Below are 22,424 nucleotides of genomic sequence, written 5' to 3'. Positions count from 1 at the left end.
CACGGATTTGGACTGATTCCCTCTTACTATGTGCACTTTTTAAGTACCTAAGTGTTTTATGTCTGCACACTAGTGATCATTTAAGATGGAAAACAAAAATAAAATCCAATCAATGGCAGTCAAGAAACTAGATTTTATATACTCTCCTGAACTGCTGTACTCTCCCATATGGCTTTGCTGGTTTGGCACAACGTGCCTACTGGTTTTAAGGAAGAGCTGTCAGCCTCCATCCAGAGCATCTAGCCCATGAAATGTAATATTTTGTGCTTTTAAAGTTTTCTAAACATTTTTATTCACTGATTCTGCATGCAATGTGAAATTAAGCTGGAGGTCTCAGGAAATAACAGAAAGATGTGAGACACTAATTCAGCAGGAAGGCTGAATCCTGTTTTGTGAAGTGGTTATGATCTTACCCTGTCCTGGAAGCACAAACTTCAAAGTTCACATATGATTTAATTTTTGAGGATGAAAGAAGGATTTCAGTTCCGTAACTTTCAACACATACCATTTCAAGTACAAAACAAAACAAAAAAATTAAATAAAAATGAAAACACACAAATGCGAAAAAAACCTATCCCCTTCCAGTCAGAAACCTCCCACAACACCAGACTGAAATGCCCAATATGTATTTCTGTCTCCTCCAGAGAACTTCATTTGCTGTATTTTGCTGGTTTATGAACAACAAAGTATTTTAAGCATCTAAATTGCCACATGATTCACACTGATGATAAAAGCCAACAGGACACATTTGAACTTTGTACACATCTATCTTCTCTTGTTTTTAATGGTTTAGAGCTGTCCTAATGCATTTACACAGGTTAGGCAGCTGAAAAAGCTGGAACACAGGAAACCTTTGGGCTAAGCTCAACATGATTAAAGTTCACAGTAATGGATGGGCAAACAAAAGTCAAAATAAGCTACAACAACAACAAAAAAATCAAACCGTCTTGCAAATAGTTTCTTGGAATAGTAAGATTTCGTTGCTGAAAACAGTTATTATAAAAGACTGGTTTATTACAAATTTTTCTTCAAATTTCAATAAGTAAATTTGGGGAAAGGATTAAATATGATACCCAGAACATTTCTTATCTATTATATTTAATACTTTAAAGTAAACCACACTCCTAAGAACTCACGTTCTTCAGTAAGATATTTTACAAAGTAAAAGAAAAATGCAGTTAATTAGAAGCTCCCATTGTGCTCATGGTTCTACAGTTGTAAACTACAATATGACAAGTAACTGGATGCTTCATGGATTTTCAAGGAATTTAAACAAGAGACTTATCTATTTAGAGATCTATAAAAATATTTTAAGTGGCCCACACAGCATTCACAAAATATTAAGGTAACTCATCAAAAATACAGGTAACAGACAAGCTACCTTGAAGGTATAAAAACAATTAAAATTCCTCTTCTTTCAAATCTGTAATACTGACATTTCACTGAGAAAGATATTTTCTAGGATCATTAAAATCTTCTGTCTGAAGCTTTGCCTGCATTTAAGCAATTTAGTTTAATTCTTAAAATTCTTTCAGACTATAAAAAGAGTAAAATTTTAATAACATGTTTTATATTCACGTGCTTTTAGTAATGTCTTTTCTTCATTAGTGAAATACTTAGACTGAGAAAGCAAGGTAATGCACAACAACAGTTAAATAAGGGTACGTTTAATTATTGCTTCTACTTTCAATATTGTTGGTTGTTAGTGTCACAATGATAGGTAAATGATTTTAGTTGGAGGTGAGATTTCCTAGTTTAAATTAAAAATGTTAAGTTAAGGAAATACAAGTACACAAACAGTAAGGCAACTCTATCCCTCCTCAAAATCCCAATAACCTTCTCGTCTTTGAAAATCCAAATCCATATAAGTAAATCCATGATAATCAGATCAGCATTGTGTAGTTCCCACATTTTCAGACAGAAAACCAAAAACTTTAAAATAAAAAAGGTAGGGTATCAGGGGAAGAACCTAATAAAAGACACAAAGAGTTAAATGATCACTAAGACCCATGCTCATGTGATACCTGCAGCTCATCCTTTACTTAGGAAAGGGCCTGCTGATGCTAAAGGTGCTCATGCACACCACAGAAGGGCCAGACAGGAACAAGTGTTTGCTGGCTGTCCCAAATGGTGTTATAATTGACATTTATATTAATCCAGTTGGTATTTGTGTACGCAGAAGGAACTGGCAAGTTAGACTGTTTTGAAGGCAGGGAGGAAGCCAAGCACTGTACTCTAGCACTGGCATTTCTTTCGTCTCACTGAACGGTGCCAAATTCACAGTCCAAAGCAAACGTGCAGCTCAGCCAGGGACAATGCAGCCTTTTCCGCAACATTTCATCAATATGTTTCAATGTGCTTCACACAGATCCTCTCTAAAAGTGGTGCAGCACACTTAGAGAAGTCCTTGTGCTGCTGGCCTACTAACACCAAAACAATTACACTTCTTGACCCTGGTGATTTTCTAACGCAGCTTGCTTACAGCTTTCAGAAACCAAGCATCTTCAAATACATGTAAAAATGAACATATCAAAGTGTAGTTAGAATTGATACAAGCACCTGCTTTTAAAAGTACCTTTCACAAGTACCGGCTGGTCAATAGAAACCATGGACCCCTTCTTCTGTCCCAGCAGTTGCCTCAGCATTAGCCACCACTTTGGGCATCTGGGTCACTTACAGGTTCTCCAAAATTTAATCATCTGAATTGAGATTTTCTAAATCTGGCATATGAGACCACAACAGAAGTATTTTAGAAAACTTTACACAGGACAATACAGCCTTTTCTGAGTACACAAAAAGGTGAAAATAGGTTTATAATTCAGAACAAAATACTTGCTTCTTTGAAAAGCTCCAGCACTTCCATTTTTAAGTCTGCATTATATTATTTCTGTGGGGAGAATGGCTATAGGGTCACATGGGCAACAACTAAGGAAAGAAAAATGCACATTTCTTAACGACTGCCTGTGCCTTTTTACATGCTGAGAGCACATCAATGAACTGAAGCAACACCAAACAGTACTCTCAGTATCTTGGCTACGTGAGCAGCACCACGACAAAGTGTTCAAAACTGCTGCTGACACTATCAAAATCTTTAACGTTAAAAGCAGCCTTTTGTATCTCAACTTCACCATGCTACACCAGGGAAGAAACAGATATACACACTACGTGCATATGTTGCCACAGATTGAAGAATTACGTCTGAACACGAGCTCCATCCGTTTAGATACAGAAGCGTGGGTGGCTGTTTCACAGCTTGCCGTGGCAGCAGTTATGGGCCTGCATTAGCACAAGTCCTTGCCTGCCGGAAGAAAAGCATAGACACTGCAAGTATGCAGATGCATGCAGAAAGCAAATATGTGCTGGAGGAAACCTTCGTGTTTTCTCTACCTGGTGGTGGTGTTTCCTATCTTCTGACAAGCACATGGCCACCTTCCCCTCCCTTGGTGGAGGAGGCAGTCTGCCAGCTCTGCAAGCACTGGAAGAAGAGATATTGTTTTGCTCTGAGCAATAAATGCAGTGCTGTTGACAGAGGATATTGCACAACCTCAGCAATTTCACCACCATAATATCTGATTGACTCAAACCCATTATGGAGTTTATCCTTAGAGTGCCTCCTCACTTTACAGCTGGGGACCGGGACACAGAAAAACAGAAATTAATCAATTTTCCAAGGACACAGAGGAATTTCTGTGGCACAGCCAGATGCTGAAAGCTTGTTTCAGACCAAAGTAATTATTACAGATCTATTACTTTTCCTGGAGTCACAGAGAATTTGCCTACTTTAGAACAAATAAATGGCCTTGGAAGCCACTTTGGAAGCTTTGGAACAAGTGTTCCTGTCAATGTGCTCCAGCCTCATCTGAAGAGCCCAGGTTATTGCTATCCCTTTTCCTTTTTGCTGAGACCCATGCCAGGTACAGCTGCTAGTAACAACTCAGGTAACCAGGGTGTGTTTCCTTTAGGAGCCAATATAAAAATGAAAAGGGTAATTTCACACCAATTGTATGGGAACCATCTACTAACTAAAAAAACTCCACCAAACCAGTCTTAATAAGTAATACAAATCTACCTCACATCTTAGCACTGAAACAAAGACTTGAGAACTCAGGACAGCCTAAGCGCTCTCTGCAGAGCAGCTGTCCTGGCATGTACCATATGCTGGGCTGCAAGGACTTGAGAATGTCAGCTCTGCTCCTCCTGGGGATATGTCTATCTTGTAGCCATCCCCATCCCACACAGAACAGTTTTTATTCCTTATCTACAACCTATGCCTTGCCCTGATTTAAAGGAAGGAGGATTTCTTATGTGTTTGTGTAAAAATCACACTTATCTTTCTAATGTGCTGTATGTAAAAGCTACACTGTATTATGTTAACAACCAGGAAATGCTGTGGCACTTCCCCAACTATGTAAGATATCAGGGCAGCTGACCTCTAGTAATGTTCAGATATGATGCTTTCAGAACTTTTACAAAAGTGATTTGTTAAAGGCCTATAGCAGCTTTTGATAAACTGTAATTGAATGCATGATGAGATTCCTACAGGCAAGTCTCTTTACTTCCAGGAGTCCATAAATTATTTTTACTGGTCTCCACTTCTGTTCCTGAGGAGGATTAAGAGCCCACATACTAAGTCTATTTAATTTCACTTCCTTTAGAAACAGCTATAACTTTGGGAAATACAATGCTGTTTCTAGTAAGCCAGTTATATATACAGGTATCTTGGGATTATTTATCTTAATTGAGTTTCTCACATCCTTGCAAGCTGCTGAGATCTACAACACGTGAAGTGCGAAGTACTATGATGGTCATTCCTCACGTTTCTTAAAGGATTTCAAGAGATATAATGAAATAAAATTGCAGGACTTTTAACTGTTGACAATTCTAAACAAGAAGAAAACAGAGCCTTGTTCTCTTAGGAAAAAATTGCACTTTTGGCTTAACAAATTGGAAGAAAAACCACATTGAATTCCAGTGGTAACAAGATCTCGTAACTGAAAATCAGCACTTAAAAATAATTTACAATCAAGTCTTCTGTTATAAAGTTGGATAACACAGACCAAATGCTATGTCTGATAGATGCAATTCTTGCACAGTCTTTCCTGTAAATGGAACTGCTACTTAGTTCTATTAGCTAGACAAACTGGTGTAGCAGAGTATCAAGCCTGCTGTACTGGAGGGATAATATGTCAGACTGGGAGCTTTGCAAGGAGAATATAGTTATTTTGAGGTGGTCAGCACTTCTGGAAAGAAGATCTCACCTCCTGCAAAACACCAACTGGAATCTGTCATTCACTTATCTTAACAAAACATTCACATGGTTGCACCACAGGAAACGTGCCAGATTCTGTAATGTATGTTCCTCCTGGTAAAAAACCCAAGTATTTCTTGAGTTGAGGAGGAAAGATAGGCCAACCCAGTGAAAAACTTACTGCAAACAATAAACAGTGTTCATGACCTCAGAAAAGTTGGTAAGAGCAGCCAAATATTTTTGTGCAACAATATTAAATTCTGCTGGTTGTGTCTATGCTACCTTTCTTAATATGAAGGCCTAGTAAGGAGGGTTCTGCAATATTATTGCAACTATTTTTGCAGACAAGGATGTAACTCAACTGACTTGGCCAAGAATGGGAGATCAAAGAGTCTCAGCTGTGATAGCTGGATACCCTGGAGATGCCCCACTGAACCTTCTCAAGAGCAATGTCTTGCCTTCTACTTCAGTAAAGTAGGGCATTATCCATTCAGGATTTTAGTTCTGAAAGGCTCTAGGTATGTTGAAAGGCATGTGCCATGAGCAAGAGAAGATACCTTTGGTTTATCTGATTAGTTTCTGCAGCTTCCCATTGTGTAAATGCTGTGGAGTCAGAAAGGCAAGATAATAAGCTATTGATCTCACTTCCATTTCATTACTTTTGGAGCTGCCCTAGATGCAAATGCTTTTGCTGTGAAGTGGCTTGGTAGACCTTCAGAGCATGAAAATCTCTGCTCTGGAGCCAAGTGGAGGCACCCTTGAATAACATGGCAATTTCTGACTAAAACAGACAAGGCAGTTACATTCAAAGATAACTAAACTAGCTAGCAAGACTAAACATCCTAAACAAATCTGAAGAATATACTGAAGAATGGAACAGTTCACTAGAAAACAAATAATGTTGTTCAAGCATACACACCAGTATTTTCCCACATTGTTCATTAGTGGTTAATATCTCCTTTTTAATAAACCAGTCATATTTCCTTTGGTCTAAGAAATAAACAGATTTATTTAAACAGTGCAGAATAATCAGACCAGTGACTTTTATTTCCAAATACCTCAACAGGGTGAAGCCCAAATACTCCCAAATATGTAACAAATAGCTTATGACAGAAAAGACTCCTGTGCTATGGTCCACTCTCAACCATTTCTGCTGTAGAAGCTCTCTGAAACGGAGAACCCTGAGAATTTAAAAAGGCATTTGTTTTCCTTGCCAAACCAAGAAACACTAATAATTTCCATTCCTTTAATAATTACTTTTAACTTCCAGAAAAACACTTCACTGCAAGTAAAGACCAACCTGGGATATATACAAGGGGATTAAAACAGACGGTTTGAATTAAATCCTCTACAACAGTTACTATAGTTGACATCAGCATTTTCACTGAGTATTAACTATTTGGTCATTAACAGTAAACAACAAATAGACCATGTTAACGTTTACAGTTATGACCTACTTTGCTTCCCTAACACTTGTAATTTCCTGTTAACACTCAAATTATCACATCATTCTTTTGTTTTGTGCTTCAGTGGTGGAGATGAAACACAAATGCAAAGGATATAACGACATCATTTAACTTTGTACATGTTCTAGTTTAAGACTTAATATTTACTAATTGTAACAGTTTTCCTGGTTTATGGTACTACAGTAGGTGTGGGTGGCAAGCACTTTTAACGAGAAACGTGAGGCACATGGTTGTGGTGGTTTGGCCCTGGCTAGGGGCCAAATGCTCACCAAAGCCATTCTATCACTGCCCTTCTTAAATGAAGGGGAGAGGGGAAAATATAACAAAAGCCAGTAATAAGAGAGAAGCAGTTTAATAATAATGATAACCAAAGGCAATATACTGCATGGAAATGAAAGCAGAGAGAGATGTTAGTCTCTACTTCCCATCAGCAGGATGATGGTCAGCCTCAGGAAGCAGGGCTCTCTATGCTTGGTGGTTCCTTTGGAAGACAGATGCCATGGCCAAATCCCCCAACTTCCTTCTTTCACTTCCTTCTTTTATCTGAGTTGAGGTCATACGGCATGGAATACTCCTTTGGCCAGTTTGGGTCAGCTGGCCCAGCTGTGTCTCCTCCCAGATTCTTGCCCACCCCTCAGCATACTCTTGGGATGGGGAAACGGAACAACACAGCCTGGATACTAGTTCAGTAGTAGCCAGAACGCTGCTGTGTTATCAACTACTGCTGCAAAACACAGCACTAGAAGGATACTTTGAGGAGAATTAATCCCAATACAATGGTATTTACCAGCCAGGCATGTAATTGCCCTGGTTAGAAACATGACTTACACACACTCATAAATGCAACATATTTATCAATGCATTTACCAGTATATACTTCTTTTCTAATTTCTTCCAACTTGTGTTACCCACTGGACAAACTTTCACATGTGCAGTTTCCTTGAATCCTTTATGGAATTGCTGTCAGGTTTGCTACATTCTACATTGTTGGTTCCAAGGCTTATGCAAGTGATAAAATCCCAACTACGCAATATTTAATAGTTTCCTGATGCATTCTTTGAAACTCCGGGAAAATCGCCTTTACCAACTTAATGAGAGTGAAATACGAGACTGAACTGACATTATTCATGCCCTTTTAGATAAAAGACCAATTCTGTCAGACTACCTTACAGCTACTCTACATCCTCCTGATGCCCCTGGTTAATACCAAGACAAAGCAATGAGATCAAGGTTAGTGAAAGTGTGATAGAAATCCTCCCAGTGAAGAAGCAAGAAGATAGAGCAGAACACACTGCACTGCACTGCACTGCCCAAAGATTGTTTTGAGAACCAAATCTTACCGCTTCCATAAGGAATCTATGCCTCCAATGAAAGTGTTTAGAATAATCAATATTTTTCCTTTTTACACCCCGTAGTGATTTATTTACATTTTTCTATTTTTCTGTTCAAAAACTGTAACAATTTTTAAAGGCACAGCCTCAAACCACCACAGTGCTGGTGGATGAGAAGCTCAACATGATCCACCAGTGTGCACTTGTAGCCCAGAAAGCCAAACATATCCTGGGCTGCATCAAGAGAAGCATAGCCAGCAGGTTGACAGAAGTGATTCTCATCCACTACTCCACTCTGGTGAGACCCCACCTGGCGAACTGCATCCAGTTCTGGAGCTTCTATTACCAGAAGGATCTGAATGTGCTGGAGTGTGTCCAGAGAAGGGCCACGAGGATGATCAGAGGGCTGGAGAACCTCTCCTATGGAGACAGACTGAGAGAGTTAAGGTTCTTCAGACTGGAGAAGGCTCTGAGGAGACCTTATTGTGGTCTTCCAGTATCTGAAGGGGGCCTACAAGAAAGCTGGGGAGGGACTTTTTAGGATGTCAGGTAGCAATAGGACTAGGGGGAATGGAGCAAAACTAGAAGCGGGTAGATTCAAAGTGGATGTTAGAAGTTCTTCACCATGCGGGTGGTGAGACACTGGAACAGGTTGCCTAGGGGGGTGGTGGAAGTCCTATCCATGGATGTTTTTAAGGCCAGGCTGGATGTGGCTTTGAGCAACCTGTCCATGGCAGGGGGGTTGGAACTAAATGATCCTTGAGGTCCCTTCCAACCTTGACAGTTCTGTGATTCTGTTCTGAATTTCTGTGATCTGCAGAAAAAATAATCCTGTACTCTGAGAAATAGAAAATCCTCACTGCATTATCCAAGAAGAACTCAAAATCTCTAGGAATGTGACAGTTTTCTGAAAGTTCTGCAGAAAACTAACCATTGCTCTTACCAGTTAATTTTACAGAATGCTTCTACAATGGGCACTAAGAAAAATTAAAATAGAGAAATCTCTGTCTTAAGTACCAAGATTTTTTACATTTCCAGTATTTTCATTCCCCCTGGAGAATCTTGCCAGAAGCTTGTTGTGGTGGGCCACACAACAGTCAAGCTCTCCAGCACGACCTCATTCCTGTTCTCCTTTCCATCACTGTTTTGGAAGTGCTGCTGCAGCCAAGAAAATCTGGTTCTGCTGAGGATGGTGAACAGCACAAAGCTTTCAGAGCTGCTGTATGTGATTCAAGGATACTGGTGAAGTCCAGCTCTAAAATGTTTCACTTCTGATCCCCTTAACTGCTGAAGAGAAGGTCTAGGTGTGTCAAAATAATGCTGAGGTGCACACAATGCAGACACATGTATACCAGCAGGAACCAGATTTGTTCCCTGACAGCTCCATAAATCCCACACCCACTTCCATTGTGTTTCCAGTTTGATTATGACTATCACTTTGAGAGAGCACAGACTGGAAAGAAAAGGTGCAACACTGCAGAAGACAGCATCTTAGTTCTAAAAAATCTCTGTATTTTAAATCGGGCAGTTCAAGTTATTGCACAAGTGCATCATTGTTTAAATTAGTGAAAAAAATGTTACCCCTTCCCATGGTCATTTCACTGTATGCTATGAATGTGCAGTAACAAAGATTTATTTTGCTTTTTTGTGTTACAGATGGGTGGTATTGAAAGCAATATGCTTTGTGTGTGCTCTGCTGCATGGAATGATTCATACTCACAATACGCTTTTATAATACGGATTACTGTTTATTTGCTTGAACTACTTTTCCTTCCCCTGCTGCACAGCCAGTTCATTAACTGGATTCATTTGGCTAATGCACTGCAAACTGTTTAAACAACTTACATGAAATACACAACTACAGGTAAAACACCGAAACAGGACTTAAAGCAAAAACTGTGACTATTGATTTATTAATGGTAAGAAAATGCTGAGAACATTTTTCCATCATCTTCACCATCTGATCTTCCTCTTGAAATACATGGACTTAACTGCACATACAGGAAAAAGTTCAAGTTTCAATCCGCCTTCACTGCTTCTCCTCCAAAGGCAAGCCACAAGTAGCCACTGTCAGCCAGAAGGTTTGGGTGTAGGTCAGCCCTGGTAAAGAAGGAACAATTCTGGTTCACAGGACTAACGTGTGGTTGGTTTAGGAGATTAAAGATGTTTCCTGGGATTACAGACTTTACAGCTGAGGAGCACTAAGACTGGCTTCTCCTTCTGACTACACCTGACATGAATACAGGTGTGGCCAGTTCTTGCAAATGACTTCAAAACCCAGGAGAGGACAGCAAATTCGTGGATTTGTGTTCAAAAGACAAGAAAATATAATGGCACCTAAAGAGTAATGAATGAAATGTACAAAATAGCAGGAATGATGAAGATAACAGAGATAAGAGGATGGGATAACTATGGCATATACGTTATTTTGCAGGGTGCCTGACTGAAGCTGATTGTTCATTAAGTGTTTTTGGCAGGCTTGTGGGTAAAGATATCCAAAGTCTTGAAAGTCTTCAGAGAATGCTTAAGTCACACATGTGGTTTGGAGGAAAGGACAAAGAAGACAAGTCTCTGTCAACTCCCGTTAGTATTTGAACCACTGGATCTACTCAGTTACAAGCCTAAGCATGGATTTTTTTAGGGGCTGCTATACCTGAAAATTTCAGCAGCATATTTCTATTTTCTTAAAAAGCAGGCCTGTTTGCAATTCACTTCCAGCATGTGTCTTCTAATCTTAGAAATCCCAAACCTCTTCCCATTAAAATACCATGTATATTCCAAACATGGAAGAGAGACACGGTTAAACCCTTCCTTCTCCATGTGAGAGCAAAGGTACTGGCACACTGGCACAGAAAAAAAAGGCTTATCTGAAAAATAAATGAAATACATCCTTCTTGCTGGGAAGCAAAAGCAGTAAAAGTAACTCAGAAATGCAACATCCAAGACCTTGGATTTTTCTGCTAGCCACCAAAGCCATACCTAACTACAGTAGAAAGTGATGACGGAAATACTACTCTCTGCCAAAATGACTCTTCCCTCCAGCTGAAATGGCTTAGCCAGATCAGAGTGGTGAAACTTTTGCCTTCCTATGCCAAGCTTTCTGATCCTGGCTCCTGAAATGGCTCTATAGCTACTCCTTTTACATAATGGAACAAGGTCTTTCTCAGAAACACATTTCTGGAAATACAGAAATTATTCTAAAGGCTTTGTCTGCAGGTAGGAGTTTTAAATATGCATTCTTGATTCTCCATGTAAACCATAATTCATTAAGCTGATGGTTAATTTTTGAGCTTTTGAGATTTTAGTGCCGGCTCTGCTTTGGCTTGTGTTCTGTACTTAGGCAAGTGCATACAACAGAGAAAGCAGGTAACACCAAGAAACTTTGCAGCAAAGACACAGCATTCACAAGAATTAACAAGAGAAAATGGCCACAATGAACAAGTGACTACCTACTATGTCATAGCACCACTATTTACCAAGAGGAGGGAAGAGTTTGTGTCTTAATCTAAGGAAGTTTCTGCCTTTTCTCATTATCTTTTGCCACTTCCTAATAAGATTAGTGTTGTGTTATATATATAAATATATATATGTATATAAAACTAAATAGAGATACATGAATGTCTAGTCTTCCTGATTATCAAAAAAAGTCATTAAGTCATTATAAATAAAAGAATATCTTTCATGTGTGAGAAGAGGCTTGTTGCTACACTCACTGCAATTTACAAAATTTGAGTTCAACTCAATCACAAAACCTGTTGTCAGCCTCACAAAGCTATTATCTTTTACCTGAACATTTCAAGCCAAGTAACAAAGTTCCCAGTACCTCTTGACTCCATGAGGAGATGGACAAATTTCCTTTTCTCAGCAGATAATATGCTGCAATTCAATGACACCATCCTGCTCAGAGTAAGAACTCCTCTGCTAACAGAAGTCACATCAATGCATTTAGACAATATCTGTGTCTTAACTTCACGGTGACAGCAAGAACCCAACTGCTATCCTGTCAGTCCAGTGACAATCACAGAATGTTAAGGGCTGGAAGGGACCTCGAAAGATCATCTAGTCCAATCCCTCTGCCAGAGCAGATCACACAGGAATGCATCCAGGTGGGTCTGGAACATCTCCAGAGAGGGAGACTCCCCTGGGCAGCCCTCTCCAGTGTTCCATCACCCTCACAGTGAAAAAAAAAAATCATCATGTTTCCATGGAACTTCCTATGCCTCAGCTTCCACTCATTGGCCCTTGTCCTGTCCCTGGGCATCACCAAGAAGAGCCTGGCTCCATCCTCTTGACACTCACCCTTTATGTATTTATAAACATTAAGGAAGTCACCCCTCACTCTCCTCCTCTCCAAACTAAAGAAGCCCAGCTCCCTCAGTCTCTCCTCATAAGGAAGATGTTCCACTCCCTTAATCATCTTTGTGGCTCTGTGCTGGTCTCTTTCAAGCAGTTCCCTGTCCTTGAACCGAGGGGCCCAGAACTGGACACAGCATTCCAGATGCAGCCTCACCAGGGCAGAGTAGAGGAGGAGGAGAACCTGTCTTGACCTATTAACCACACCCCTTCTAATACACCCCAGAATGGCATTGGCCTTCTTGACCACAAGAGCACATTGCTGAGAACACTCCTCACCTTTGCTGTAGCAGAAAATCTGTAACTTGTGGCTCAGCAGCTATGACACAACCCAGAAAAAGCACACAGAATTATGTGTATCCAAACAAGGGAGCTATTACCAGGGTGAGATTCAGTTCAAAATGAAGACACCAATATTAAACTCTCTGTATGCAAGATAGAGCAGAATTCAGATGTCCTATATAGAAGTCTCATGCAGATTTTTTTGGGTATCTAGAGGATATCCATAATTCATACATATCTTTTGGTATCCACAGCTGATGGAGTTGATTTAATTGGCTGAAACCAGATTTTCAGGTACATATAAGATGCCTGGCCTTGAACTTTTTATAGAGCTCTCTAAGCTTCTTGCTATTCCAGAATAATGCAGATATCCTGTAGGTCCTGCTGTGAGTGTGAAATAGATGTCCCCTGGGTGCCCAGAGCTGTCTTTAATGGTACTAAAGCCCTATGAATGAGTTACAGGTTCAATCTCCAGCTCTACAACTGAGAGCTTTGATATCCAGTGCACACCTACACTTAGATGGTTTAATCTGGGTGTGTAATTTATACAAAACATAACAGTACTATGAGAAGGCAAAAGTCAGCACGACAAAAGAACATTTTGATGCAAGTAAAAACTAGATTTCACAGAATTGTCAGGGTTGGAAGTTCCAACCCCCCTGCCACGGGCAGGAACAGACTCCACTAGATCAGGTTGCTCAGAGCCACATCCAGCCTGGCCTTAAACAGGGATGGAGCTTCCACCACCAACTTGGGCGACCTGTTCCAGTGTCTCACCACCCTCATGGTGAAGAACTTCTTCCTAATGTCTAATCTAAATCTCCCCTCCTCTAGCTTGGATCCATTCCCCCTAGTTCTATCGCTATCCGATACCCTAAAAAGTCTTTCACCAGCTTTCTTGTAGGCCCCCTTCAGATATTGAAAGGCCACAATAAGAGGTCTCCTTGGAGCCTTCTCTTCTCCAATTTGAACAACCCTAACTCTCTCCGTCGGTCTCCATGGGATTAGTCTGTCTCCATAGAGAGGTTCTCCAGCCCTCTGATCATCCTCATGGCCCTTCTCTGAACACACTCCAGCACATCCATATCTTTCGTGTAAGAGGGGTTCCAGAACTGGACACAGTACTCCAGGTGGGGGTCTCATGAGAGTAGTGCCGAGGGGGAGAATCACCGACATGCTGGCTATGCTTCTCTCGATGCAGGCCAGGATATGGTTTGACATATTTCAGAAGGGAAAACAATTAATCCTACTTCTTACATAAAAGTGACATTTGCACATAACATTTGCAAGTAACAGCTTCACATAATACCTAAAGAAAGCTATAATGGAAAAAAACCTACATACATTTCGAAAATTGGATTAGATAAAATGAACAATAAATTCAGGCTTGTAGCTCTTGGAATTATCATTGTACAAAATTGATTCACTAAAAAAATATTTTCATTGTACTATCATTAAATGTGAATGCCACTCTAAACCTGCCTCAGAGGATGAACTAACACAGTTCTGGAATGAATTCTGATCTAGTATAAAAATGAAAAAAGACACTTCCCACTTCTTTTTACAGGGAAGAAATTAGTTTTGGGACTGCTTGAGCTTATGTATTGTTTTATTAACTGGGTCTAATGCCCGGTTTATTCCTCTATGTCCTTATGTAACCTACACTCATTAACTGCAGAAAAGGAACAAGCAGACAAAAAAATCTATTTTGCTTACTAAACGTTGTGCAATCTGTGTCTGGAGCAATTCCCCTGAACGACTTCTGAGGTCAGCAGGTGTAGTAAACCAAAATACCTAGGTGTATACTTGATGTGTATTTGAAACTCTGCAGTTACATTAATACATACATCTCAAGCAAATGTTGTGCAAGTGCACAGGAATGTAAAGGTTCTTATTTCTTTCTTGAATTACAGTATTTCATGGACACAGGTGATCTACTTATGAAGCAGTACTGCTTTTTGTTTGTGTACAGAATTAACTAAGTTAAATTAAGAATTAAAGACTATCACAGGATTCCCTGTTTTTGAAGAAACCTAAACTTAGAAGCATAAGCTCAACAAAAATGTCTTTGTTAGCTGTGAAAATGGGCCTGATGTTTTCTGATGCATAGGGCACAAAACCTATTTACCCGTGGTAATTACACACCTCCTAGAAACTGCCTTCCTTTATGCTTTCTCTCCACCACTCCCTCTGTTCTGACCATCATACAGCAGGCATCTCAAAGACATGGACAGCATGTGGGTCGGTGTCCCCCAGTAAGAGGAGGCAAATCCAGGTCTGCTCAGCTCTGAATTACACTCAAAGACCTGGAGTAGCAGACATGCTTAAGTCACGTTAAGCTCCACCACCTCAGAGATGGTGGGCACGCCTGTCAGTTACACTAGCTGCAGCCTCAGTTTAAGGAGCTGGCAAGCCAAGGTTTTCACAAAAGAGCAAAAAAGCAAGCTACATCAATGGAAAACCTCCAGCAGAACTTGGCTCTGGCCTGGAGACAGCAAATAGGTGACTTAAATATCCCATAGCTAAGCTGGAATGCTGTGGAGCAGTCTGGCCAACTGCTGACCCCACACCCTCTTACTCAGGAGGGAACATGTATAGGATTTTGCCATATGCCAAGGGTGGATCCAGCCCCAGCACAAGGACAGCCCAAAGCACAGGCTCCTGGAAGAAAGAACATGAGCTTTACTTGCTTTCAAGACATAAAAGCCTTCCATGTACAGGTCAGTAAGATGCTTTGGTGCAAGATTAGCAAGACATGTAATTCTTTAGTGTGCTGCCAGAAGAAATACAATCTTTGAAGTGGATTTCTTAGGGAACCAAGACACTACAAATCCAGTCCCTTTGGCGACATTTCAATGCAGCACATGTAATTGAGTCTACAGGAAAGCCTGAGCAAGACTATTCAGGGCAGAGCTCTGTGAGATTGTCAGGATTCATCACTTGAGTGGGTTTGGATGCTCACAAGAACTTTTGCAGGTACAAGCACATTCACATGAGAGAGGAAGAACAAAACTGCTAATCAACAGATCTTGCCTAATACTATATCCTAAACCATGCAAGAACAGCATACAATGTGCTCTCATGCTATTATCTCTTAACATTCCTATTCAGCTTACACTTTCCTGTCTTTCTCAGTGGAGAATTTCCCCTACTCAGAATAAATATGTTACAGCATTACAAGCAGTTTAATGGTTAGAAGTTCATTCTTGGATCAACAAAGCTCTGTTCCCTTCATACCCAGTTTTTTTTAATAATGCAGCAAACTGTAGCAAACTGTGACGTGTGTATTTAGCATTGGGTCTTGGATTTAAGAACAGAAACAAAACTAAGAGTGTTCTTAATTTTTGATTTTTAAAGTAAGCTCATGGATACTATTTGATCAGTATATACAAAGTCACACAAAAGTGATGTGATGATTAAGTTTTATTTATAACACAGATCTTTTACTGACTTTTGGACATCTGCACCACACCCCATTTGCCAAGTATCAAAAAGTCCTCATGTGTTCTTAAAACTCAAGAGAGAAATCAATTGGTCCAGTAGACTGCATTTGAGTAGGGATTATATTCATCTATTGAATGGATGTACTGCAAAATGCAGACACTGGGCAGAAGGATCAAGTCAAGACAAATTAATTTTTGCTCTACTGACCATTCTGCATGTGGCAATGAATAGAAGCTGGTACATATATCATGCTTCACTGTGAAATACTGACTTTCCACATTTCAGTAGAATGACAATGACAAATTTGCTAATTTTATTTCAGTTCATAGGTCTAACTGAGATTGGTACACAGAGATTGGTACACAAATAGGGTAAAATTATTACGCAACTTTATTCTCTAAATTTCTCTTTTTTTTAGTCAGAAGACAGAGAAGGATTCATAACACATTAAATAAAGACCCCCACATTGTTTCAGCCTAATTCTAACAAAAATAAATACTTTGCTGCCCCAGACTTCCTTATACTTGCTTAAATAGGCACACTCATTTCCCATTGGAGATACAGGTAGCAGAATGAAAGCGCTGCTGCAAGTCAAAAACAAAAGCAGTGAAAGAAAGTGAAGACTTGGTTTCATCTCCTTCAAGGGTATAATATGCTAGCAAGTCAACCCAAATTTGGTAAGTGTTAAAGTCTTAACTAGGAAGGGAGAGGAGAACCTGTAAAATTCCGACAAAACAGAGGACAACCATTTCAGCCACACACATAGAAGTACATAAACAGAAAGTTGTGTTTTCCCTGTTCAAACCACTTTTTAAATCAACAAAACAGACTTCATTGATGAATTCCCTGAAAACTGATTGAGTTCTAATTATATCTTACTTCAGTTTAATGTTTCCATTAATCACAAAGCAATACCCCTTACAACTCTCCAGTGCTTCTGCAAATACAGATATCTGGAAATTTTAAGTATGCAACTCCAAGGAAATACAGATTTGTATCAGAGTGAAGGGAGATGATTATACTTGTAAATTGGAGGCCGGTTACGACTACAAGCGACTATGCCATAGTGCTTCAGTTTAAGCACCGTACTCTAAAAACAACTACTCTAAAAACAACACTAAAAAGAATAATGAAACATGGCTTGCAACTATATAGGTATTTAATTTGCATTCAACAACACCTAAGTATGGAGCTAAAAAAAAAAAAAAATTGTGAGCTGACAGAAATTTTAACTGAAAATTGTATCCATTTATTTAGAGTATGTGGTGGAAAGTGTTTCCAGCCCACTTTTTCCCCCCTCATTACTCATCAAACTGCCTTCTCTGACCTTCTCTGCTAACAGTGATTTTGGCTAGGAGGTCAGGAGGGGAATCTCCTTACAGAGCAACCCTTCTAAAGCTGCTTCATGGATCTCAGAGAAAGCAGTAACACATTTGCATACAATTAGTAATTATGGAAAACACTTACAGTTCTTTCCAAAGGCCAGAACAAGACATAGCAGACCAAGTTAAGTTGCATTGGCTTACAGGAGCAGCTCAAAATCAGCATAAGCAAGTCAGTTTGACACAACATACAATCCTACCGGAGTTAATGGAAATTTTTTGTTCTTAAAGAGTAAAAGACCAGTCCCGGAGGACCTGTCAGAGCCAGGACAGGTTTCCAGGTGATACAGAAATGGTGCTAAATCACTGCTGGTTCCAACATGAAAAAGCATTGGAAAAAGCTCATCTGGACCAAATACTGTCCAACCTGGTATTTAATTCAGAAGATGAAAGAACTGAGTTGAACAAGGATGGGAAGAACAACTGTGGAAAACCAGAGGTACATTCAGTGGATATGAACCCTGGGCAGATCTGCTGAATAACAGGATACACATTCAGAACTTTTCCTTGCTAAAAAAGATTCCTTGAGAGCTACCCATAGCCAGTTGGCTTGTAGAGGGTACATGCTCTTTTCAAATCCCTTTCATAACCTCTGCTTGAGTACTTTTAAAGACACTTTTTCACACTGGCCTGAAACCCATAGTGTACAGTCTTAAAATGCTTCCTCTGAAATTCCAAGTAGTTCTACACTTGACATATAAATATACTAAAAACATTTGTTATGGAAAAAAAAAATCAGTTTCTATTAAAAAATTAACCCCATACAATTCTCACATAACTTCAGTACCTGAGCAAAGAAAATCCAGGTATCCAACATCAATATTCATCCAGTCTGTTTACACATCACACACCTAATGCTACCTGCAAAATTCGCCTTTGTTCTGACACATTTCTCAATCTCATCCATTACCTTTACACCAAGATTAACTGATTTTTTTTTTTTAAACATTTTATATTATGTACTCAGGTTATTGTAATCAAGGAACTTGCATAGTTATGACACACAACATAAGAATACTCTTTATAGAAAGATACATATACACATATATATACATATATACACACACACATACACACACACCAAGGCACAGAAAGGTATTAAAAAACTTACCATCACTTGCAGAAAGTGAGTCATTTGTACAGACCAGTGCCAAAGCAAACAGCAGATGCCAAAGATCCATACCTCTAATTCTGTAGTAACAAAAGACAGCAGATTTTTTTTTTTTATAAACTAGTATTACTTATATGACATGACATTTAAACTACCATCTAGTTTTACGGACATTCTGAATGGATTTAAACCAGAAGTCTATACTAAAGTGTTTGTGATTTATTGCCTCACGAAGTCATACATCATCTGGCAGCCTAGGACAGACAGTATATACTATTTTTATAAAAGAATTAGCTTATGTGTTTCTAGTTTATTTAATATATAAGGGGAAAAAAAAGTACTGTCAACTTGTAGCCTGTTCCAAGGAGTAGTTGCACTCCTTCCACAGCAGTCTTTGGAGGATGGAGCCCCATGACAAGCCCATGTTAAACAACAAAGTTGGAAAAGAACAGTATCTCATTGAGGAAACAAAGATATGATGATCCTTTCTCTGCTCATGCTCCTCTGAAGTTGCATTCATCTTTCCATGCTGTATATAACCCTTCCTGGGTCTAGGACGTAAAGCAATAAAGCTGAGAGGAGTTTAATAACCCAGCCTCCATACGAGAAAGCCAAGTGGCTGCTAGAGAAACGCTGGCGTAGTAGGCTGTAGCCACTGTCTACTGCAGGCATCATGCCAGAAGTGCTGCAAGGCTGAGAGAACGCAACTATCTCAGGCTGATTCTCTACTGTGCTCCCTACCAGCACCTTGCACAGCCCTGAACACCTGCCTTGGTGCCCCGGCTCTGCCACACTGTTCTTCAGGAGGAGTATCTCATGTCGGAAACTACCTGTGTTACTTCTGAGAAGGCACCTTCATCCATCACATGTTCCGATTTGAGGAACACTACTTTCCTGCTTCTATTATCACCAGCGTTTGATACCGATAGGGAAGACAGTGGAAGGCAGTTCAGCCTTCTGCACAAAATTGTACCATGCCCTCAAAAGCTCATGAAGTCTCTAGATACAGTAAAGGGAAAACATACATACCATGGATTACTACCTGATCATTTACAATCATGCTAGTGTGTTCTATTAGACATTTTCTTTCTCCACCTAATAGCAGATTAAATCACAAGTGTCCAAACAACCAAGTTCACTGATGAGTAACAATCTCTAGATGGATATTACTGATTAACAACTGATGCTGTTTAATCTGGGTATCAAAAAATAGCGAGTTGCCTAGTAGAGTTAGCAAACTCCAATTTTAGTCAGAAGTTGTAAAACATAAGCACACTGGGTATGTTAAAACTATGATAACACTGAATTTAAGACCTAATTCCTTAATTTACTTAGCCCAAGAGAACAGACTGAAAGAAACTAACAGAAAAAAAATTATTACCAACTACAGATTCCTCAATTCGTGCTGTTAGCATAAACCTTGAATATCAGAAAATAGCGCTCACACCCTCATTAACACAACTGCTCAATAAATCTTGAGTTTCAGGCTCAGTACAAGAAGTAATCATTACTACTGCTCTAGGCTAGAACAGACTAACTGACATCTGCAAAGGCAAGCCAAGAGATGCTCCCTGCCACATCCACACCACTGCAGGGATAAATAGCTGCATCACCTGGGCATCCTGTGGATAGTCTGAGAGAGCATGGGGCAGCTGCAAATAAAGAACTGGGGGAGCTCTGGGGACCTGCCAGGTGCTCAGTCCCTCCAAAAGTACCTCCCTTGTTCTCAAGGGGACATGGAGGAAGGAAGGGGTACAGTGAGGCTGGAGGGACATTAATGAGGATTTGTGGTGGTATGAGAGTGAAGCAGCATGGGGAGGAACAGCAAACGCTGTGACTCCTGGAGTGAACAGGGCTGGGAAAAAGTTTGTAAGCAAATCATAGGCCAACAATCTTTGGAGAGGAGCTACCACTGGCACAACACAAGGTTCATCTGACATCAGCTACATTTTCTGTTAGCTCAGTTGTTCCCTTGCTCCATCTGTACTCCTGCTTAATAGGACTCCTATTGTCTTTTATTAATAAATCTACAGAAATGCTTCTCTGTATTTACTAAATCCTCTCCTCTTAAACAATTTCTACCCCATCGAACAGTTCCTGTCCCTTTCAGCATTTTCCCTTTCTCCCTAAAGTTGTTTTCTCTTTCACAGCCCTGAGCACAATGTCACTTTATTTATAACTTTCCTGTGCTCTCCTTGTTGCACCACCCATGTCCCCTAGCCTCTGCTAATCTCCCTACCACACTTCTTCAAACTGTTCTACTTCTTCCTACCTAACAACAGCTGTGTGAAAAGCCCAAACGCTCACAAGAGTTGTCCTGTGAGAACAAATGTCATCAACAGTCTATCCTTCAGACCACATCTGTGTAGACCATTTTGTTTTTCATAACTGCACCAAACAACTCCATGGTGGGACTGGGATCAGTCCCCACAGGCAGCAGTCAGAGCATGGCTATCTCCTTCATCCCTGTGCTGTGACTGTCAGCCATCTCAGCTTCTTTCCAGGAAGAATGGTTTGATTATTGGAACATCAACTCAGCATCCTGGAAATATACCCCAGCGGTCAATGATCACGCTGAACTTCAACAAGGTCTTGTTGCTGCAGATGAAAACAAAAACCATTCCAGCATTGCTCTCTCTCTTGCACTGGCAGACTTGTTTATGTTCATGCAATGAATTAATCCCTCACTATTTATTGTAACAAATCTGTTTGCTGACCGGGTTTTTCAAGACTCCACAAAGATGCACCCTGGGAGAAGAGTTACAGAAGCACAGGCAGGGAAGTGAGCCGCCAGGGTGGAGAAAAGAACAGAGTCGCCCCTCCAGCAGCAGCTGCTACTTGTTTAAGAGCAATTCTATAATTGTTGGGAAATACCCTGCTGAGCCACAGACCTTGACCTAAACATCTTCTCTCTGAAACAGGATTAATTTACATTCCTAAACCTCAAAGGTGATCAAAATCACTGCTTAATATCTTGCATTTTCACTAGTAAAATATGGTATAGAAACAAATGTTTCTGTGGATTCTCACAAATGGCACTACCTTAGCAGAGCAAAGTAACAGTGGCTCTGCCCTGCTTAAATCCTTTTGAGATCCTCCAGTGAGTTATCCCTCCAGACAAGTTGAATGTGGGAGAAAAATTTAGTTGCTGTACTCTGAATGTAACAAGTATGGACAGGAAAAAGCTCAAAATGGTATCTACTCTCATTTGAAAATATGGATAGGTTATGCTTCACTCTTCATAGAATAGCCTTTGTAAAGGGCAAGTTATGCTAGCCTCCTTGGAGCTCAAACCCAGAGCCCTTGGGTCAGGGCTTAAACTCAAGGTCTCTCCCATGCAAAAGGAGCTCTGCAGGGGATGTGAAGCAGCAGTGACTACACGACCTCTCTACATCTGGCAGATATATATATATATATATATATACACACAGACATACATATATATATATATATATACACACACACACACATAGATATAGGTATAGATATATATATACACACACATAAACCAAGAGGTCTGCTGCGTTGCTGGTATGATTACCATGGCTCTGGTCTCACAGGGCAAAGTCTGGTGCAAAGCAGGAGCTGCTCCATCATGACACCGCTCTTGGTAGTACAAACTAGAATTTCTGAGAGGAATTCTCTGAAGTGCCATCTGCCTCTCCATCAGACAACTACTGCCTTGCAGGAAGTTCTCACAAATCCATCTAGTAACCACCCGCTGCTGTTCCTCTAAGACAGTCAAGCAACTTCACTACCAACAAGAACAGTATTGTTCAGAGGCTGCAGTGTAACCTAGTGAGAGAC

The 22,424-nt window shown here is 40.1% G+C and overlaps 1 protein-coding gene across 1 annotated transcript in view; it reads right to left on the bottom strand.

Annotated features, from left to right (window-relative positions):
- The window catches only part of GHR (growth hormone receptor), an 88,671-nt gene that overhangs the window by 54,469 nt on the left and 11,778 nt on the right, over nucleotides 1-22,424 (bottom strand). The window contains exon 2 of the mRNA XM_054398287.1: nucleotides 18,618-18,697. Coding sequence (XP_054254262.1) covers nucleotides 18,618-18,687 — 70 coding nt within the window. The 5' untranslated portion in view covers nucleotides 18,688-18,697. The remainder of the gene's footprint in view (nucleotides 1-18,617; nucleotides 18,698-22,424) is intronic.

This window comes from Indicator indicator, chromosome Z (assembly GCF_027791375.1).
Source record: "Indicator indicator isolate 239-I01 chromosome Z, UM_Iind_1.1, whole genome shotgun sequence".
Classification (NCBI taxonomy): Eukaryota; Metazoa; Chordata; class Aves; order Piciformes; family Indicatoridae; genus Indicator; species Indicator indicator.
The sequence above is the reverse complement of the archived record's forward strand: the minus strand, read 5'-3'. Positions and strand labels throughout refer to the sequence as shown.